At 43.3% G+C, this 23,515-nt stretch overlaps 1 protein-coding gene across 2 annotated transcripts in view; it reads left to right on the forward strand.

Annotated features, from left to right (window-relative positions):
• The first annotated feature begins 711 nt into the window (after window positions 1-711).
• nptna (neuroplastin a) overlaps window positions 712-23,515 on the forward strand; it is a 56,023-nt gene continuing 33,219 nt past the window's right edge. The window contains exon 1 of one of the 2 annotated variants that reach the window (XM_039017836.1): window positions 712-911. In XM_039017836.1, the coding sequence (XP_038873764.1) occupies window positions 821-911 (91 nt within the window). In that variant the 5' untranslated portion in view covers window positions 712-820. Of the gene's footprint in view, window positions 912-20,226; window positions 20,959-23,515 lie in introns of those variants that run through there. The other variant, XM_039017837.1, reaches the window with a different exon arrangement.

Here is a 23,515-nt window from a genome sequence, read left to right on the forward strand (position 1 = left end):
GGTAGGATTTAACCAGGTAGCATTGAACCAGGTAGCATTGAACCAGGTGGCATTAAACCAGGTAGCAATGAACCAGGTAGCATTGAACCAGGTAGCTGGCTACTGACCATATATGCCATTTAGCAGACGCTTCTATCCAAAGCGATTTACAGTCATGCTGCGCACATTTTATACATGGAATGTAACCCACAATCCTGTTGCAAGCCTCATGCCCTACCAACCTACCAATACGTCATGTCACGTGACCTATTGTATTCTATTCTACTTTATTGTATTCTAGGCTATATTCTTCTAATCTATTCTATTTTAAATATACTATTTGTTTATTGAACGACCATAATGATAAGGGTGGCTTCATTAATCATTAATATACACTGTAGTGTACACAGCAACTAACGTATATTGTTCTATCCGTGCAGCCTACAAAATGTAATCTCGCGGGATTTGCCACCGCAGATGAGAAGGGTCCCTACCCCATTGAACTTGACAAGTAAAATGGTTAGTGTTTGGTAGGGATTGTGGTTAAGGTAAGGATTTTACGGTTAGGATTTAGGGTATGGACGTACCAGGGATCCCAGATAGCACTAACCGACGAGAAAGGTGGTTCCTTCGAGCGATTTCATCACCGCGCACCGCCACTGCACAGGTGGCGTGGCGTCATGCACTCGTCGGTTGAGCGAGCGCGCCGCGGTTTTTTTGCGTAACCCGATTTGAGTATTAGAGGAAGCTTCCTTCCATTAGATTGGTATCTACCCGGTAACCCGGTCCCCTCACTCCACACCACCACTTTCCCCATTACCGGCATCTACCACCCGAGTCGATGTTACCTGGAAAACGAAGTGTCGAAATTATGTCGGTTTCGGTGGCGTTCATTGGAGTACTGATGCTGCATTCGGTCTCCTCGCAGAACGGTAAGAATGTGAAGTGCACGGCTGCCCTGCCGCCCGGTAGAAATACCGGGACATCATGGCTCCTTGCGGGTTTTTAACTGGACACTCAATGATCTTGCTTCAAATTCTGTCATAATATTGTGGCCCTGGATTTATTTTTTTTGCGTCAAATCCTTGCAGTGAATAGTGATTTATAGACTATCCACATGTTTTTCAGTGGATGTAGTAGAAAATGGCAGCAAATTACAAGGACATATTTCGACCCTCTTATTTATATTTTATTGTATTAATTATGTTCATACCCGAAGCAATGCGGTGAATAGAATTACAGAATTAAGGCTATGAATTGAATTAAATTATTATCGAATAATAGCTTATTAGCACCCATGCGAGTCATTTGTTACAAAGTGCCAATAAACCATGTATGGCCATCACTGTCAATTGGATGGATTGTTTCCCGTTATTAATACAGGCCTGCGATTAATTTATACATTCCTTTAAACTAGCCTAGGCCTATATGTTTATCTATGTCCACAAAATACTTTTTTTATTTCCTAATGACATTACATCTTCATTAGAATGTAAAGGGGACTAGACCATGAGGAGCCGTTCCTTGATTAACAAGGACTTGTTATATGTGTACAGTAAGTTGTGATATCATCACATAGTCTATGTCCTACCCGACCATGGCCCCGCTCAAATGTAAAAAACGTTTAGTTCTCCCTCCTTGTCCTCTCTCAAATAACCCGACATGACTCAGGCATTCACCTGTTACTGGTCTTGTCGTGGCTACATCAAAGCATCATTTCAACTCCTACAGGTTGAAATGAACCAGAAACACCTCACGGGGCCCAAAGCTTTTCATCAGACAGACGTTGAGAACAGAACGCCATTCAATCATGTTGTGTGTCCAGATGTAATTGTAAGATGCTTGATGGTTGGTATATGCAGCTAGTCAGAGAAGCAGAGAGGCAGGCAGTCAGAGAAGCAGGCAGTCAGAGAAGCAGATGCAGGCAGAGAAGCAGATGCAGGCAGTCAGAGAGGCAGGCAGTCAGAGAGGCAGGCAGTCAGAGAAGCAGAGAGGCAGGCAGTCAGAGAAGCAGATGCAGTCAGAGAAGCAGATGCAGGCAGTCAGAGAGGCAGGCAGTCAGAGAAGCAGGCAGTCAGAGAAGCAGATGCAGGCAGTCAGAGAAGCAGGCAGTCAGAGAAGCAGGCAAGCAGTCAGAGAGGCAGGCAGTCAGAGAGGCAGGCAGTCAGAGAGGCAGGCAGGCAGCCAAATCAAAGCACATGTTATTGGTCACATGCAGATGTTATTACTGGTGTTGCGAAATGCTTGTGTTCCTCGCTCCAACAGTGCAGAGAAGCAGGCAGAAAGGCGGGCAGGCAGAAAAGCAGGCAGGCACTGACTGACTGTAAATAGCTCCACCAGTCCATTCTGCTGCATGTTGCTATTTTTAGACTGTAGATCACTCAGCACTGGGAACCATAGCTTTGATATGTCCTCTCTCCTCCTGGAACACACACACCACTATGCCTTTAATGTCCTCTCCTCCTGGAACACACACACCACTATGCCTTCAATGTCCTCTCCTCCTGGAACACACACAGCACTATGCCTTTAATGTCCTCTCCTCCTGGAACACACACAGCACTATGCCTTTAATGTCCTCTCTTCCTGGAACACACACAGCACTATGCCTTTAATGTCCTCTCCTCCTGGAACACACACAGCACTATGCCTTTAATGTCCTCTCCTCCTGGAACACACACACCACTATGCCTTTAATGTCCTCTCCTCCTGGAACACACACACCACTATGCCTTTAATGTCCTCTCCTCCTGGAACACACACACCACTATGCCTTTAATGTCCTCTCCTCCTGGAACACACACACCACTATGCCTTTAATGTCCTCTCCTCCTGGAACACACACACCACTATGCCTTTAATGTCCTCTCCTCCTGGAACACACACACCACTATGCCTTTAATGTCCTTTCCTCCTGGAACACACACACCACTATGCCTTTAATGTCCTCTCCTCCTGGAACACACACACCACTATGCCTTTAATGTCCTCTTCTCCTGCAACACACACAGCACTATGCCTTTAATGTCCTCTCCTACTGGAACACACACACCACTATGCCTTTAATGTCCTCTCCTCCTGGAACACACACACCACTATGCCTTTAATGTCCTCTCCTCCTGGAACACACACAGCACTATGCCTTTAATGTCCTCTCCTCCTGGAACACACACACCACTATGCCTTTAATGTCCTCTCCTCCTGGAACACACACAGCACTATGCCTTTAATGTCCTCTCCTCCTGCAACACACACACCACTATGCCTTTAATGTCCTCTCCTCCTGGAACACACACAGCACTATGCCTTTAATGTCCTCTCCTCCTGGAACACACACACCACTATGCCTTTAATGTCCTCTCCTGGACGAGGAGAATGGATCGGTTAACTCTTCACAGAGAGAGATGCAGGACGAGGCACTGTGGAATGCTATTGATTTAAAGTAACTGTCCAGTGTTTCCAGATTTCTATGAAATATGACCTATAATTACTTACAATATCAGTGAAATAGTTTTCCTTCCCCTTAAATTGTATGGTAATTAAGTATGTTTATAAATCCTGTTCATCTCTGAGCGGTTGTTTTGAGTTTGGGGGGGGGGGGTACCCCCCCATCCCTTCCACCAACACATAAAAAAAAAAAATAGAAAGTGACATATCATTTGAAAACGACAGGCCTAGTCTTTTTGGAAATCAAACTCAAATCTTACTGCTGGCAATGTCATAAGAATGCAACTCAATATTAGGAAGGTGTTCTTAATGTTTTGTCCACTCAGTGTTTATCATTAATGTAAGACAAAAAAAAACTTTTCACAAGCCCTGTGCTTTTAAATTGTGTTCCTAAGGGAATTTACACATGTTTAGAGCACCACCATTAGGTTAAGGTAAAATATCAACAACAAAATTTTGCACAAAAATATCATTTTGGAACAGTAATTGGTGACATATTTTATCTCCAACCAAGACTTTCAAATCTCTTATCCCCCCCCCTCACCCCCGAGAAAACAAAAAAAACGTTTCTATAGTAGTCACATCGTTTCTGAGACCTTTATCTAAATTCCACAGTTCATACCTTTCTAACAGTACTATGTATGTGTTTGTAGGACTTATAGCTTTGAAACCAAAATGTACTTTATGAGGGTAGTATACAATATTATGTGTAGTTTAGAAAATGCCACAAGAGGGCGATAGAGTTTAACAGGTGTTAAAAAGCAGCTTTTCAGTGTTGGAAAGGTGTGGGCTTACCCCAACAAAATGATGGTGTGGGTGAATCCCAATAACAGACGGGTGTGGGTGTATACCGGGTCGTTACAAATATTAATGCTAGTAGACCGCTGATTGGCCAGCTCGTCCACCTCAGGAGTATGACATCATACTCTATGAGGAAATAGCAAGCGTTTTTTAAATGGTCTGTTTGAGGTGGGGGGTTTTAAAGTGTTTTTTTATTCTTCTCCAATTTATGCTTTGGCCACAAATAAGACAATAGGGTGAGTCAACAACAGTATTTGGGTATGAGTTAACAGAATATTAACTTTTGTAAGTGAGATTTTCACTGGACAGTTACTTTAAATACACAGTGGAGACATACATTATCTTCAGAAAGTATTCACACTCATTGATTTTTTCCACATTATGTTGTGTTACAAACTGGGATTAAAATTGATTTAATTGTTATTTTTTTTGTCAACAATCTACACAAAATACTCTGCAATGTCAAAAGTCTTACAACATTTTCAAGAATTTGAAAGTTTCTTCAAGTACAGTCGCAAAAACCATCAAGCGCTATGATGAAACTGGCTCTCATGAGGACCGCCACAGGAAAGGAAGACCCAGAGTTACCTCTGCTGCAGAGGATAAGTTCATTAGAGTTAACTGCACATCAGATTGCAGCCCAAATATATACTTTGCAGAGTTCAAGTAAAAGACACATCTCAACATCAACTGTTCAGAGGAGACTGTTTGAATCAGGCCTTCATGGTCGAATTGCTGCAAAGAAACCACTACTAAAGGACACCAATAATAAGAAGAGACTTGCTTGGGCCAAGAAACACAAGCAATGGACATTAGACCGGTGGAAATGTGTCCTTTGGCCTGATCAGTCCAAACTTGAGATTTTTGTTTCCAACCACTGTGTCTTTTTGAGACGCAGAGTAGATGAACGGATCATTTCCGCCTATGTGGTTCCCACCGTGAAGCATGGAGGAGGAGGTGTGATGGTGTGGGGGTGCTTTGCTGGTGACACTGTGATTTATTTAGAATTCAAGACACACTTAACTAGCATGGCTACCACAGCATTCTGCAGCGTTACGCCATCCCATCTGGTTTGCACTTAGTGGGACTATCATTTGTTTTTCAATAGGACAATGACCCAACACACCTCCAAGCTGTGTAAGGGCTTTTTGAGAGCGTGATGGAGTGCTGCATCTGATGACCGGGCCTCCACAATCACCCAACCTCAACCCAATTGAGATGGTTTGGGATGAGTTGGACTACGGAATGAAGGAAAAGCAGCCAACAAGCGCTCAGCATATGTAGGAACTGCTTCAAGACTGTAGGAAAAGCATTCCAGGTGAAGCTGGTTGAGAGAATACCAAGAGTGTCCAAAGCTGTCATCAAAGCAAAGGGTGGCTACTTTGAAGAATTTGTTTCACACTTTTTTGGTTACTACATGATTCCATATGTGTTATGTCATAGTTTTGATGTCTTCAGTACTATTCTATAATGTAGAAAATAGTAAAAATTTAGAAAATCTTTGAATGACTAGGTGTGTCTGAACCTTTGAATGGTACTGTATATATATATATATACAGTAGGGGGTGAACACTTTCGCAAGCCACTGTAGTACTAGTGTTTTTATATATATATATATATATATATATATATATATATATATATATATACAGTGGGGAGAACAAGTATTAGATACACAGCCGATTTTGCAGGTTTTCCTACTTACAAAGCATGTAGAGGTCTGTCATTTTTATCATAGGTACACTTCAACTGTGAGAGACGGAATCTAAAACAAAAATCCAGAAAATCACATTGTATGATTTTTAAGTAATTCATTTGCATTTTATTGCATGACATAAGTATTTGATCACCTACCAACCAGTAAGAATTCCGTCTCTCACAGACCTGTTGGTTTTTCTTTAAGAAGCCCTCCTGTTCTCCACTCATTACCTGTATTAACTGCACCTGTTTGAACTCGTTACCTGTATAAAAGACACCTGTCCACACACTCAATCAAAAAGACTCCAACCTCTCCACAATGGCCAAGACCAGAGAGCTGTGCAAGGACATCAGGGATAAAATTGTAGACCTGCACAAGGCTGGGTTGGGCTACAGGACAATAGGCAAGCAGCTTGGTGAGAAGGCAATAACTGTTGGCGCAATTATTAGAAAATGGAAGAAGTTCAAGATGACGGTCAATCACCCTCGGTCTGGGGCTCCATGCAAGATCTCACCCCGTGGGGCATCAATGATCATGAGGAAGGTGAGGGATCAGCCCAGAACTACACGGCAGGACCTGGTCAATGACCTGAAGAGAGCTGGGACCACAGTCTCAAAGCCTACCATCAGTAACACACTACGCCGCCAGGGACTCAAATCCTGCAGTGCCAGACGTGTCCCCCTGCTTAAGCCAGTACATGTCCAGGCCCGTCTGAAGTTTGCTAGAGAGCATTTGGATGATCCAGAAGAAGATTGGGAGAATGTCATATGGTCAGATGAAACCAAAATATAACTTTTTGGTAAAAACTCAACTCGTCGTGTTTGGAGGACAAAGAATGCTGAGTTGCAGCCAAAGAACACCATACCTACTGTGAAGCATGGGGGTGGAAACATCATGCTTTGGGGCTGTTTTTCTGCAAAGGAACCAGGACGACTGATCCGTGTAAAGGAAAGAATGAATGGGGCCATGTATCGTGAGATTTTGAGTGAAAACCTCCTTCCATTGAAGATTGAAGATGAAACGTGGCTGGGTCTTTCAGCATGACAATGATCCCAAACACACCGCCCGGGCAACGAAGGAGTGGCTTCGTAAGAAGCATTTCAAGGTCCTGGAGTGGCCTAGCCAGTCTCCAGATCTCAACCCCATAGAAAATCTTTGGAGGGAGTTGAAAGTCCGTGTTGCCCAGCAACAGCCCCAAAACATCACTGCTCTAGAGGAGATCTGCATGGAGGAATGGGCCAAAATACCAGCAACAGTGTGTGAAAACCTTGTGAAGACTTACAGAAAACGTTTGACCTCTGTCATTGCCAACAAAGGGTATATAACAAAGTATTGAGATAAACTTTTGTTATTGACCAAATACTTATATTCCACCATAATTTGCAAATAAATTCATTAAAAATCCTACAATGTGATTTTCTGGATTTTTTTTCTCATTTTGTCTGTCATAGTTGAAGTGTACCTATGATGAAAATTACAGGCCTCTCTCATCTTTTTAAGTGGGAGAACTTGCACAATTGGTGGCTGACTAAATATGTTTTTGCCCCACTGTATATCCATTATTCTGTTTAAAATTCTTCAAGCTCTGTCAAAATTGGTTGTTGATCATTGCTAGACAGCCATCATTTTCAGGTCTTGCCTTAGATTTTCAAGCAGATTTAAGTCAAAACTGCAACTCGGCCACTCAGGAACATTCACTGTATGTCACCTCTCCTCAGTGGTTTAGATAGGTGTAAGGAATGGCTGTGAAGTTACGTATATGTGACTCCAACGTGTCTAAGTGAATAGGGTAGACCTATAAAGGCTATATTATAGATGGCTTTTCTTCTTCAACTGTCTCAAAACACATGGGAAGGAAAGGTCTGAGAGCAGAACAGAGCATAGTAGAGCAGGACAGAGCATAGTAGAGCAGGACAGAGCACAGTAGAGCAGAACAGAGCATAGTAGAGCAGGACAGAGCAGAACAGAGCATAGTAGAGCAGGACAGAGCATAGTAGAGCAGGACAGAGCAGAACAGAGCATAGTAGAGCAGAACAGAGCATAGTAGAGCAGGACAGAGCAGAACAGAGCATAGTAGAGCAGGACAGAGCAGAACAGAGCATAGTAGAGCAGAACAGTGCATAGTAGAGCAGAACAGAGCATAGTAGAGCAGAACAGAGCATAGTAGAGCAGGACAGAGCAGAACAGAGCATAGTAGAGCAGGACAGAGCATAGTAGAGCAGGACAGAGCACAGTAGAGCAGAACAGAGCATAGTAGAGCAGGACAGAGCAGAACAGAGCATAGTAGAGCAGGACAGAGCATAGTAGAGCAGGACAGAGCAGAACAGAGCAGGACAGAGCAGAACAGAGCATAGTAGAGCAGAACAGAGCATAGTAGAGCAGAACAGAGCATAGTAGAGCAGGACAGAGCAGAACAGAGCATAGTAGAGCAGGACAGAGCACAGTAGAGCAGAACAGAGCATAGTAGAGCAGAACAGAGCATAGTAGAGCAGGACAGAGCACAGTAGAGCAGAACAGACCAGAACAGAGCACAGTAGAGCAGGACAGAGCAGAACAGAGCACAGTAGAGCAGGGCAGAGCACAGTAGAGCAGGACAGAGCATAGTAGAGCAGGACAGAGCACAGTAGAGCAGAACAGAGCATAGTAGAGCAGGACAGAGCACAGTAGAGCAGAACAGAGCATAGTAGAGCAGGACAGAGCACAGTAGAGCAGAACAGAGCACAGTAGAGCAGGACAGAGCATAGTAGAGCAGGACAGAGCACAGTAGAGCAGAACAGAGCACAGTAGAGCAGGACAGAGCAGAACAGAGCATAGTAGAGCAGAACAGAGCATAGTAGAGCAGGACAGAGCAGAACAGAGCATAGTAGAGCAGAACAGAGCACAGTAGAGCAGGACAGAGCATAGTAGAGCAGGACAGAGCATAGTAGAGCAGGACAGAGCATAGTAGAACAGAACAGAGCATAGTAGAGCAGAACAGAGCAGAACAGAGCAGAACAGAGCACAGTAGAGCAGGACAGAGCAGAACAGAGTATAGTAGAGCAGAACAGAGCATAGTAGAGCAGGACAGAGCAGAACAGAGCAGAACAGAGCAGAACAGAACATAGTAGAGCAAAGTAGAGCAGAACAGAGCATGGTAGAGCAGAACAGAGCAGAACAGAGCATAGTAGAACAGAGCAGAACAGAACAGAGCATAGTAGAGCAGAACAGAGCAGCACAGAGCAGAACAGAGCATAGTAGAGCAAAGTAGAGCAGAACAGAGCATAGTAGAGGAGAACAGAGCAGCACAGAGCAGAACAGAGCAGAACAGAGCAACTACAGACCACAGGGGAGACACCATTTATATCAACTAATGGCTATTCATATTTGAAGCCTCGCCAGATTTAACCTACTGCTGAGATAAAGACTCCCCACTGTGCGTGTGTGCTTGCCTGTGTGTGTATGTGTTTCACTTGGCCTCAATGCCACTAATGTATCATGTTTCCAGTCAGTGAGACAGGTTGTCTTTTAATAGATTAATACAACAGGACAGGACTGTTTCAATTAATTTCCCACTGGTGAGAGAATAACATATGATTTGAAAATAACAAAGCAAAGTCACCTACAGTACATCTAGTAGGTATGGGGGATTAGACATCATAGAGTAGTGTCATGACTGTCCTGATCAGGTCAGGTTACAGGAGACCACAACCCTACAGATTATCTCTCACCCCCAACAAAGGAGGATAGATCTAGGGGTCTGAAGATGTGGGGGTTTTATGACCCCTCACGCCCATGGTAAATAATCCACTAAGATTGGTGCGGTACGAACTCATTGGTGGGACCCGGGTCCGTGCAGATTCCCGGATTATGCGACGTTCAGAATGAGATTGTAGAGGAAACTGATTAGACATCATAGAGTAGGTATGGGGGATTAGACATCATAGAGTAGGTATGGGGGATTAGACATCATAGAGTAGGTATGGGGGATTAGACATCATAGAGTAGGTATGGGGGATTAGACATCGTAGAGTAGGTATGGGGGATTAGACATCATAGAGTAGGTATGGGGGATTAGACATCATAGAGTAGGTATGGAGGATTAGACATCATAGACATCGTAGAGTAGGTATGGGGGATTAGACATCATAGACATCATAGAGTAGGTATGGGGGATTAGACATCATAGAGTAGGTATGGGGGATTAGACATCGTAGAGTAGGTATGGGGGATTAGACATCATAGAGTAGGTATGGAGGATTAGACATCATAGACATCATAGAGTAGGTATGGGGGATTAGACATCATAGAGTAGGTATGGGGGATTAGACATCGTAGAGTAGGTATGGGGGATTAGACATCGTAGAGTAGGTATGGGGGATTAGACATCATAGAGTAGGTATGGGGGATTAGACATCATAGAGTAGGTATGGGGGATTAGACATCATAGAGTAGGTATGGGGGATTAGACATCATAGAGTAGGTATGGAGGATTAGACATCATAGACATCGTAGAGTAGGTATGGGGGATTAGACATCATAGAGTAGGTATGGGGGATTAGACATCGTAGAGTAGGTATGGGGGATTAGACATCATAGAGTAGGTATGGGGGATTAGACATCATATAGTAGGTATGGGGGATTAGACATCATAGAGTAGGTATGGGGGATTAGACATCATAGACATCGTAGAATAGGTATTGGGGATTAGACATCATAGACATCATAGAATAGGTATTGGGGATTAGACATCATAGAATAGGTATTGGGGATTAGACATCATAGAGTAGGTATTGGGGATTAGACATCATAGAATAGGTATTGGGGATTAGACATCATAGAGTAGGTATTGGGGATTAGACATCATAGACATCATAGAATAGGTATTGGGGATTAGACATCATAGAATAGGTATTGGGGATTAGACATCATAGAGTAGGTATTGGGGATTAGACATCATAGAATAGGTATTGGGGATTAGACATCATAGAATAGGTATTGGGGACTAGACATCATAGAATAGGTATTGGGGATTAGACATCATAGAGTAGGTATTGGGGATTAGACATCATAGAATAGGTATTGGGGATTAGACATCATAGAGTAGGTATTGGGGATTAGACATCATAGAGTAGGTATGGGGGATTAGACATCGTAGAATAGGTATGGGGGATTAGACATCGTAGAATAGTTATTGGGGATTAGACATCATAGAATAGGTATTGGGGATTAGACATCATAGAGTAGGTATGGGGGATTAGACATCGTAGAATAGGTATTGGGGATTAGACATCATAGAATAGGTATTGGGGATTAGACATCATAGAATAGGTATGGGGGATTAGACATCGTATAGTAGGTATGGGGGATTAGACATCGTATAGTAGGTATTGGGGATTAGACATAAGGTAAATGAGAGCATTGAAAAGATCAGCCCAGTCACTTGTATTAATAAGGGGACGGGACACTACAGTGTTATATGGTTACGGAGCGTTAAACCGGATATGGTTACAGAGTATTAAACCGGATATGGTTACAGAGCATTAAACCGGATATGGTTACAGAGCATTAAACCGGATATGGTTACAGAGCATTAAACCGGATATGGTTACAGAGCATTACACCGGATATGGTTACAGAGCATTACACCGGATATGGTTACGGAGCATTAAACCGGATATGGTTACGGAGCATTAAACCGGATATGGTTACGGAGCATTAAACCGGATATGGTTACAGAGCATTAAACCGGATATGGTTACGGAGCATTAAACCGGATATGGTTACGGAGCATTAAACCGGATATGGTTACAGAGCATTAAACCGGATATGGTTACAGAGCATTAAACCGGATATGGTTACAGAGCATTAAACCGGATATGGTTACAGAGCATTAAACCGGATATGGTTACAGAGCATTAAACCGGATATGGTTACAGAGCATTAAACCGGATATGGTTACAGAGCATTAAACCGGATATGGTTACAGAGCATTACACCGGATATGGTTACAGAGCATTAAACCGGATATGGTTACGGAGCATTAAACCGGATATGGTTACGGAGCATTAAACCGGATATGGTTACAGATTATTAAACCGGATATGGTTACAGAGCATTAAACCGGATATGGTTACAGAGCATTAAACCGGATATGGTTACAGAGCATTAAACCGGATATGGTTACAGAGTATTAAACCGGATATGGTTACAGAGTATTAAACCGGATATGGTTACATAGTATTAAACCGGATATGGTTACCGAGCATTAAACCGGATATGGTTACAGAGTATTAAACCGGATGGTTACGGAGCATTAAACCGGATATGGTTACAGAGCATTAAACCGGATATGGTTACAGAGCATTAAACCGGATATGGTTACAGAGTATTAAACCGGATGGTTACGGAGCATTAAACCGGATATGGTTACGGAGCATTAAACCGGATATGGTTACGGAGCATTACACCGGATATGGTTACAGAGCATTAAACCGGATATGGTTACAGAGCATTAAACCGGATATGGTTACAGAGCATTAAACCGGATATGGTTACAGAGCATTACACCGGATATGGTTACAGAGCATTAAACCGGATATGGTTACAGAGCATTAAACCGGATATGGTTACATAACATTAAACCGGATATGGTTACATAACATTAAACCGGATATGGTTACAGAGCATTAAACCGGATATGGTTACAGAGCATTACACCGGATATGGTTACAGAGCATTATGGGAACTGTAATACATTCTGCTACAGCTCTATTGAAAACGAAATCGATATAAATGTAGGCTCCCGAGTGGCACAGCGGTCTAAGGCACTGCATCTCAGTGCTAGAGGTACCACTACAGACCCTGGTTTGAATCCAGGCTGTATCACAACCGGCCGTTATTGGGTGTCCCATAGGGCGGTGCACAATTGGCACAGCGTTGTCCGGATTAGGGTTTGACCGGGGGTAGGTCGTCATTGTAAATAAGAATTTGTTCTTAACTGACTTGCCTAATTAAATAAATTAAATTAGGAATTAAAATAAATAAAAAATACACTGTACATGTTTAGGAGAAGCGAAGCATTTTTCTGTTTTTCTCTAAACTATTTTTTTACCTGTTTGCGTTGTTCTTCTAACTATGTTGTGTAGTAACCTGTGATGACTTTATTAACAGCGTTTTGTCGATATTCATCTTGTAAATATGTGTTCCTTTTTGTGATCAATGTTTTATTGATCCACTACCCTCCCTTCCGCACTAGCAGGTGGTGTGACACTGTAAATTAAGCTTGCTTGGTTTGGTAACACTTGACTCTGTATTTTCTTGTGATTATAATGCATTATAAGGCTTATCATAAGCATGTATGAGTCCCTTTATAATGTTTTATAATTATCTCCTAATGATCCTGACTAAATAACAGCCAGCAAGAGTACATTTCATTTACATAAAATACATGACATATTATAAGTCATAGATGCTTATAACAAGTAGAGAAGCTTTCTACCTGCAGGCCATTGGCTGTCCTGTTTATGCCAGAGGCAACCTGCTTGGTTGCAGTGGTGTTGCTTCTATGGAAACAGAGGGAATCTAGCACCATGTGCCCACACTCTCCCCAGAGGCACAGAACACTGAGCTTCAGCAAGCTATACATCTCTCTCTCTCTCTCTCTCTCTCTCTCCTTCTCTCTCTCTCTGTCTCTCTTTCTCTCTCTCTCTCTCTCGCTCCTTCTCTCTCTCTCTCTCTCTCTCGCTCTCTCTCGCTCCTTCTCTCTCTCTCTCTCCTTCTCTCCTTCTCTCTCTCTCTCTCTCTCTCTCTCTCTCTCGCTCTCTCTCTCTCTCTCTCTCTCTCTCTCTTTCTCTCTCTCTCTCGCTCCTTCTCCCTCTCTCTCTCTCTCTCCCTCTCTCTCTCTCTCTCTCTCTCTCTCTCTCTCTCTCTCTCTCTCTCTCTTACACACACGCTCTCTCTCTGTCTCGCTCTCATTTTCTCAGTCTTTGTCTCGCTTTCTCTCCATCTCTCAATTCAAATCAATTTTATTGGCATGGGAAACATGTCTGCATCTCTCTCTCTCTCTCTCTCTGTCTCTTTCGCTTTCGCTTTCGCTCTCTCTGCCTCTCTCTCTCTCTCTCTCTCTCTCTCTCTCTCTCTCTCTCTCTCTCTCTGTCTCTCTTGTTTCTCTCTCTCTGTCTCTCTTTTATCCAGCTCCAGATTAATAATATGGATCAGCCCTTTTATCCAGCTCCAGATTAATAATATGGGTCCAGCCCTTTTATCCAGCTCCAGATTAATAATATGGATCAGCCCTTTTATCCAGCTCCAGATTAATAATATGGATCAGCCCTTTTATCCAGCTCCAGATTAATAATATGGTCCAGCCCTTTAATCCAGCTCCAGATTAATAATATGGATCAGCCCTTTTATCCAGCTCCAGATTAATAATATGGATCAGCCCTTTTACCCAGCTCCAGATTAATAATATGGATCAGCCCTTTTATCCAGCTCCAGATTAATAATATGGATCAGCCCTTTTACCCAGCTCCAGATTAATAATATGGATCAGCCCTTTTATCCAGCTCCAGATTAATAATATGGATCAGCCCTTTTATCCAGCTCCAGATTAATAATATGGATCAGCCCTTTTATCCAGCTCCAGATTAATAATATGGATCAGCCCTTTTATCCAGCTCCAGATTAATACTATGGGTCCAGCCCTTTTATCCAGCTCCAGATTAATAATATGGATCAGCCCTTTTATCCAGCTCCAGATTAATAATATGGATCAGCCCTTTAATCCAGCTCCAGAATAATACAGAATATACTATACATTGTATTCAATATACTCTTCTCTTATAGGAGTTTTGGTGATGTCCATTAGATGATATGTAGGATGACAAGGTCAGTCGGCTATGAATCTCTCTCACGAGCAAAGCACAAAAACAAACACGAAATTCCAGCCTATGTAAATGATAGATCCTTTATGTACGAGGCTATCAGAGATGGTGTATAATGTGATAGATCCTGTATGTATGGGGCTACCAGAGATGGTGTATAATGTTATAGATCCTTTATGTACTAGGCTACCAGAGAAGGTGTATAATGTTATAGATCCTTTATGTACGAGGCTATCAGAGATGGTGTATAATGTGATAGATCCTGTATGTATGGGGCTACCAGAGATGGTGTATAATGTTATAGATCCTTTATGTACTAGGCTACCAGAGAAGGTGTATAATGTTATAGATCCTTTATGTACGAGGCTATCAGAGATGGTGTATAATGTGATAGATCCTGTATGTATGGGGCTACCAGAGATGGTGTATAATGTTATAGATCCTTTATGTACTAGGCTACCAGAGAAGGTGTATAATGTTATAGATCCTTTATGTACGAGGCTACCAGAGAAGGTGTGTAATGTTATAGATCCTTTATGTATGGGGCTACCAGAGATGGTGTATAATGTTATAGATCCTTTATGTACGAGGCTACCAGAGAAGGTGTGTAATGTTATAGATCCTTTATGTACGAGGCTACCAGAGATGGTGTGAAATGTTTTAGATCCTTTATGTACGAGGCTACCAGAGATGGTGTATACTGTTATAGATCCTTTATGTACTAGGCTATCAGAGATGGTGTATAATGTTATAGATCCTTTATGTACTAGGCTATCAGAGATGGTGTATAATGTTATAGATCCTTTATGTACTAGGCTATCAGAGATGGTGTATAATGTTATAGATCCTTTATGTACTAGGCTACCAGAGATGGTGTATACTGTTATAGATCCTTTATGTACTAGGCTATCAGAGATGGTGTATAATGTTATAGATCCTTTATGTACTAGGCTATCAGAGATGGTGTATAATGTTATAGATCCTTTATGTACTAGGCTATCAGAGATGGTGTATAATGTTATAGATCCTTTATGTACTAGGCTACCAGAGAAGGTGTGTAATGTTATAGATCCTTTATGTACTAGGCTACCAGAGATGGTGTGTAATGTTATAGATCCTTTATGTACTAGGCTACCAGAGATGGTGTGTAATGTTATAGATCCTTTATGTACTAGGCTACCAGAGATGGTGTGTAATGTTATAGATCCTTTATGTACTAGGCTACCAGAGAAGGTGTGTAATGTTATAGATCCTTTATGTACTAGGCTACCAGAGATGGTGTGTAATGTTATAGATCCTTTATGTACTAGGCTACCAGAGATGGTGTGTAATGTTATAGATCCTTTATGTACTAGGCTACCAGAGATGGTGTGTAATGTTATAGATCCTTTATGTACTAGGCTACCAGAGATGGTGTGTAATGTTATAGATCCTTTATGTACTAGGCTACCTGAGAAGGTGTATAATGTTATAGATCCTTTATGTACGAGGCTATCAGAGATGGTGTATAATGTTATAGATCCTTTATGTACTAGGCTACCAGAGAAGGTGTATAATGTTATAGATCCTTTATGTACGAGGCTACCAGAGATGGTGTAAAATGTTATAGATCCTTTATGTACGAGGCTACCAGAGAAGGTGTGTAATGTTATAGATCCTTTATGTATGGGGCTACCAGAGATGGTGTATAATGTTATAGATCCTTTATGTACTAGGCTACCAGAGAAGGTGTGTAATGTTATAGATCCTTTATGTACTAGGCTACCAGAGATGGTATAAAATGTTATAGATCCTTTATGTACGAGGCTATCAGAGATGGTGTAAAATGTTATAGATCCTTTATGTACTAGGCTACCAGAGATGGTGTATATTGTTATAGATCCTATAGTAGGATAAAAGTATTACTACTATTAGGTAATGTTATTGCTGTCTTGTGGATGTGAGCAGCATTACGATCCGGACACAAGCCCAGAAACGTCATTAGAGGACAAATACTGCGTCCCAAAATGACACCTAGTCTATTACATAAAGGGAATAGAGTGCCATTTGTGGCTGCAGAAACGGTTTCCAAAGGAGATTCAATGCAAGATGACAAGTTCACGAGTTCAAATCTTGAGTCACTATGACAACACCGGATTTCTTTCATGAGCAAAGTACTAAAGTGCATAGTACTAAAACATAAAGGCCAGAAAAGAGACATTTGCTATGAAAATCATTGAGCTTTTGTGTATAAGGCCAGCAGAGATGGTCACTGATGTATAGACATTGTAATAGCCTAATTACTGTTAGGTAATAGTATTACTCTGTTGTTGGCTGGCTGTATTGTAAATGTGAGCAGCATCGTAGGTGAGCAGACAAGTCATTAAAGGACAAAGGCTACATTCCAGATGACACCCTATCCCCTAGGGATCTCACGATAACATATTATCTCCGTTTTCCGGTGCCGATACATATTCCAATTCTATAGGTATCACGATGCGATCTTCCAAACGTAGGTAAGTAGCCTTGTACGAGCTAGAACGGCTCATAGGCTCCTGTAGTGTTAGGAAGCTTCATGTACAAGTACATCCTCTGGATAGGACGCTAGTCTATCGCAGGTCCTTACCCACAATCTATCTCCTTAATGTCGAGTGCCAATTAGAGATGCATTTGGGTCCCATTTTTACAGTCTTTGGTATGACTCAACCGGTTGGGGTCAAACTCCCTACCTTGCGATCTCAGGGCGGACACTCTAACCACAAGGCCAATTAGTTGGTGATGTTCCGAACATATTGCTCACTATATGTCTGCTGCAGAGAGACGAGAGAGAGAGAGACGAGAGAGAGAGAGACGAGAGAGAGAGACGAGAGAGAGAGACGAGAGAGAGAGAGAGACGAGAGAGAGAGACGAGAGAGAGAGACGAGAGAGAGAGAGACGAGAGAAAGAGATGAGAGAGATGAGAGACGAGAGACAAGAGAGAGACAAGAGAGAGAGACAAGAGAGAGAGAGAGAGAGAGAGAGAGACGAGAGAGAGCCTGTGAAAACAAATTTTGATCAGTCATGGAAATGAAAGTGCTGAAAACATGTTGATGGAGAGCAAGCTATAGAACTACTATCCCCTATTTAGTGCACTATTTTTGACCATAGTCAATGGTCATGTTCCCAAGAAGTAGTGCACTATTTTTGAGTAGAGCCCATGGTAAATGTTCCTAAGAAGTAGTGCACTATTTTTGACCACAGTCCACGGTAAATGTTCCTAAGAAGTAGTGCACTATTTTTGACCACAGCCCACGGTAATGTTCCTAAGAAGTAGTGCACTATTTTTGACCACAGCCCACGGTAATGTTCCTAAGAAGTAGTGCACTATTTCGGGATCAATTTGGGACGTACTCAGTCTAGCAGAGGCATCCTCAGAGTCAGGGGATGAGTCCAGAGCGACTTACAGGACAAATTAGGGTTAAGTGCCTTGCTCAATGGCACCTGGGCACATTTGTCACCTAGTCGGCTCTGGGGGAATCGAACCAGCGACCTTTTGGGTTAGTCACCTCACCGCTCTTAACTGATAGGCTACCTGCCGCCAATGCTACTGCTCTATAGGATTTATAAAGCGCTTTACTAATAGAAAACGTCATAATAAGAATTTATTCACAATATAATATGCCTGGGAAGTCTCTGGGTGCTTTAAGAATAAAGTCATTTTCATGTTGTGTATGCTGTGAAATACTGTGTATGCAGTATGTCGTGTATGCTGTGAAATACTGTGTATGCAACATATTGTGTATGCTGTGAAATTAATTGCCTCATTGAGGACATTAAAGTTCTCTAATCTAATATTAATAGACTATAGAGGATTTAGATTTGCACAGCAATCTAACCCAAAGACGATATTTCTACCTTCAGAACATTTACAGTCGTGGACAAAAGTTTTGAGAATGACACAAATATTAATTTTCACACAGTCTGCTGCCTCAGTTTGTATGATGGCAATTTGCATATACTCCAGAATGTTATGAAGAATGATCAGATGAATTGCAATTAATTGCAAAGTCCCTCTTTGCCATGCAAATGAACTGAATCCCCCCAAAAACATTTCCACTGCATTTTAGCCCTGCCACAAAAGGACCAGCTGAAATCATGTCAGTGATTCTCTTGTTAACACAGGTGTGAATATTGACGAGGACAAGACTGGAGATCACACTGTCATGCTGATTGAGTTCGAATAACAGACTGGAAGCTTCAAAAGGAGGGTGGTGCTTGGAATCATTCTTCTTCCTCTGTCAGCCATGGATACCTGCAAGGAAACACGTGCTGTCATCATTGCTTTGCACAAAAAGGGCTTCAAGGCAAGGATATTGCTGCCAGTAAGATTGCACCTAAATCAACCATTTATCGGATCATCAAGAACTTCAAGGAGAGCGGTTCAATTGCTGTGAAGAAGGATTCAGGGCGCCCAAGAAAGTCCAGCAAGCGCCAGGACCGTCTCCTAAAGTTGATTCAGCTGCGGGATCGGGGCACCACCAGTACAGAGCTTGCTCAGGAATGGCAGCAGGCAGGTGTGAGTGCATCTGTACGCACAGTGAGGCGAAGACTTTTGGAGGATGGCCTGGTGTCAAGAAGGGCAGCAAAGAAGCCACTTCTCTCCATGAAAAACATCAGGGACAGACTGATATTCTGAAAAAGGTACAGGGATTGGACTGCTGAGGACTGGGGTAAAGTCATTTTCTCTGATGAATCCCCTTTCCGATTGTTTGGGGCATCCAGAGAAAAGCTTGTCTGGAGAAGACAAGGTGAGCTCTACCATCAGTCCTTTGTCATGCCAACAGTAAAGCATCCTGAGACCATTCATGTGTGGGGTTGCTTCTCAGCCAAGGGAGTGGGCTCACTCACAATTTTGCCTAAGAACACAGCCATGAATAAAGAATGGTACCAACACATACTCCGAGAGCAACTTCTCCGAACCATCCAGGAACAGTTTGGTGACGAACAATGCCTTTTCCAGCACGATGGAGCACCTTGCCATAAGGCAAAAGTGATAAGTGGCTCTGGGAACAAAACATCGATATTTTGGGTCCATGGCCAGGAAACTCCCCAGACCTTAATCCCATTGAGAACTTGTGGTCAATCCTCAAGAGGCGGGTGGACAAACAAAACCCCACAAATTCTGACAAACTTCAAGCATTAATTATGCAAGAATGGGCTGTCATCAGTCAGGATGTGGCCCAGAAGTTAATTGACAGCATGCCAGGGCGGATTGCAGAGGTCTTGAAAAAGAAGGGTCAACACTGCAAATATTGACTCTTTGCATCAAATTCATGTAATTGTCAATAAAAGCCTTTGACACTTATGAAATGCTTGTAATTATACTTCAGTATTCCATAGTAACATCTGACAAAAATATCTAAAGACACTGAAGCAGCAAACTTTGTGGAAATTAATATTTGTGTCATTCTCAAAACTTTTGGCCACGACTGTACTGACGGACGATGTAACAGATACAGGTATTAAGAGGCTATGCTTTAGTTCTTTTCTCCATCTAATCTCTTATTTTTTATTGAACTCTGTTGACCATTGTTTTCCACCATCATATTTTTTTGCTCTGTCAACTTCTGTTCTTATTATGATTCGTCTAATCTTTTCTTTTTCTTTTTCCAAACGGAATCCTTTTAATTCATCCTTTCATTCTCTTGCCTGTTCATCCATTCTTCACCCTCACCCTGTTTTTCCTTCTCCATCTGCCAACGTGGACACACTACACCACTCCATACCGGAAACACTACTCTCCTCCTCTCCTGTGGATGACTCCGCCGCTACTCCTACTCCTACTCCTACTCCACTACTCCACAGCTGGCTTTGTGAAGTCTCCCCTGTCTGAGACCAAACTAACAGGTGACACGTTTGAGTTGTACTGTGACGTGGTCGGTAACCCGACCCCAGAGGTCCAGTGGTGGTACGCCGAGATCAACCGGGCCGACTCTTTCCGCCAGCTCTGGGACGGCGCCCGTAAACACCGCGTCTCCATCAACACGGCGTACGGCTCCAACGGCGTGAGCGTTTTGGGCGTGACGCGTCTCGGCCTGGAGGATGCCGGGACGTACGAGTGCCGGGCCAGTAATGATCCAAGGAGGAATGATCTGCACCAAAACCCTGCCACCACCTGGATCCGAGCACAGGCCACCGTTACTGTGTTGCAGAGTGAGTGGTCAGAGTAGTAGATTACCCCGGACCCCCTTAGGACGAGAGGCAGCGACTTTACTAGCTCTCTGTGTGTACCCCAGACCCCTAGACTATATTCCCTGTCCAAAATGCCCATCATTGGCAGCTCATTCGTAGAAGCCATCACCTACCATATATCCTGAAAATTAAGAACCCTCTACCTCAGTCCCTAGTCAGCTCAACTACCTCTACCTCTACCTCAGTCCCTAGGCAGCTGAACACCTCTACCTCAGTCCCTAGACAGCTCAACTACCTCTACATCTACCTCAGTCCCTAGGCAGCTCAACTACCTCTACCTCAGTCCCTAGGCAGCTCAACTACCTCTACCTCTACCTCAGTCCCAGACAGCTCAACTAACTACCTCTACCTCAGTCCCTAGGCAGCTCAACTACCTCTACATCTACCTCAGTCCCTAGACAGCTCAACTAACTCTACCTCAGTCCCTAGACAGCTCAACTAACTCTACCTCAGTCCCTAGACAGCTCAACTAACTCTACCTCTACCTCAGTCCCTAGACAGCTTAACTACCTCTACCTCTACCTCAGTCCCTAGGCAGCTTAACTACCTCTACCTCTACCTCAGTCCCTAGACAGCTCAACTAACTACCTCTACCTCAGTCCCTAGACAGCTCAACTACCTCTACCTCTACCTCAGTCCCAGACAGCTCAACTAACTACCTCTACCTCAGTCCCTAGACAGCTCAACTAACTCTACCTCAGTCCCTAGGCAGCTCAACTACCTCTACATCTACCTCAGTCCCTAGACAGCTCAACTAACTCTACCTCTACCTCAGTCCCTAGACAGCTCAACTACCTCTACATCTACCTCAGTCCCAGACAGCTCAACTAACTACCTCTACCTCAGTCCCTAGACAGCTCAACTAACTCTACCTCTACCTCAGTCCCTAGGCAGCTCAAATAAGAATCCATGTGTATCATGTGTACTTCAGTCCCCTTCCGAGATCTCCAGGACCACCAGTTCCCTCGTAGAAGCCATCACCTACCATACGTCCTGGAAATGAAGAAATAACACTTCTTTGATCTCCCTGTGTATTCTGTGTACCTCATTCTCTAGGCAGCTCAACTAGCTCTCCCTGTGTATTCTGTGTACCTCAGTCCCTAGGCAGCTCAGCTAGCTCTCCCTGTGTATTCTGTGTACCTCAGTCCCTAGGCAGCTCAGCTAGCTCTCCCTGTGTATTCTGTGTACCTCAGTCCCTAGGCAGCTCAACTAGCTCTCCCTGTGTATTCGGTGTACCTCAGTCTCTAGGCAGCTCAACTAGCTCTCCCTGTGTATTCTGTGTACCTCATTCTCTAGGCAGCTCAACTAGCTCTCCCTGTGTATTCGGTGTACCTCAGTCCCTAGGCAGCTCAACTAGCTCTCCCTGTGTATTCTGTGTACCTCAGTCCCTAGGCAGCTCAGCTAGCTCTCCCTGTGTATTCCGTGTACCTCAGTCCCTAGGCAGCTCAACTAGCTCTCCCTGTGTATTCTGTGTACCTCAGTCCCTAGGCAGCTCAACTAGCTCTCCCTGTGCATTATGTGTACCTCAGTCACTAGGCAGCTCAACTAGCTCTCCCTGTGTATTCTGTGTACCTCAGTCCCTAGGCAGCTCAACTAGCTCTCCCTGTGTATTCTGTGTACCTAAGTCACTGGCAGCTCAACTAGCTCTCCCTGTGTATTCTGTGTACCTCAGTCCCTAGGCAGCTCAACTAGCTCTCCCTGTGTATTCGGTGTACCTCAGTCCCTAGGCAGCTCAGCTAGCTCTCCCTGTGTATTCTGTGTACCTCATTCTCTAGGCAGCTCAAATAGCTCTCCCTGTGTATACTGTGTACATCAGTCACTAGGCAGCTCAACTAGCTCTCCCTGTGTATTCTGTGTACCTCAGTCACTAGGCAGCTCAACTAGCTCTCCCTGTGTATTCTGTGTACCTCAGTCACTAGGCAGCTCAACTAGCTCTCCCTGTGTATTCTGTGTACCTCAGTCCCTAGGCAGCTCAACTAGCTCCCCCTGTGTATTCTGTGTACCTCAGTCCCTAGGCAGCTCAACTAGCTCTCCCTGTGTATTCTGTGTACCTCAGTCCCCTAGGACCACCAGGTTCCTCACAGAAGCCATCACCTACCAGAAGCCATGGAAATTAAGAAATAAGGCGTCAGCTTCATCTAATCTGTCCCATAAGACCACAGTGCTCTGCAGAGACCCCTCCCGCCATGAACACTAACTAACCCAGAGATCTTTAACTTCCTCAATTTTCTACTTTGTCTAAACTTGTTTGTTTTTTTAAACTACCCATCATCTCACATGTATTTCTTGTTGAATTCCCTTTTCTTTTGTTGTCTTTCAGATTTCTTTGAATTGAATTAATATTTTAATTCGTCACCAGCTTTCAGTATGAGCTGTAAAGTGAACTACACTCAACATGGGTTTGGACAGAGTCATATATATATAGAGACATGTCCTGTATATTGTCCTCCTGTTTGAAACCTAGCAAACCCCGGCTTTAAATCACTACCCAGACCCCTGACCGTTAACCTCGAACCCC

This window comes from Salvelinus namaycush, chromosome 21 (assembly GCF_016432855.1).
Source record: "Salvelinus namaycush isolate Seneca chromosome 21, SaNama_1.0, whole genome shotgun sequence".
Lineage (NCBI taxonomy): Eukaryota > Metazoa > Chordata > Actinopteri > Salmoniformes > Salmonidae > Salvelinus > Salvelinus namaycush.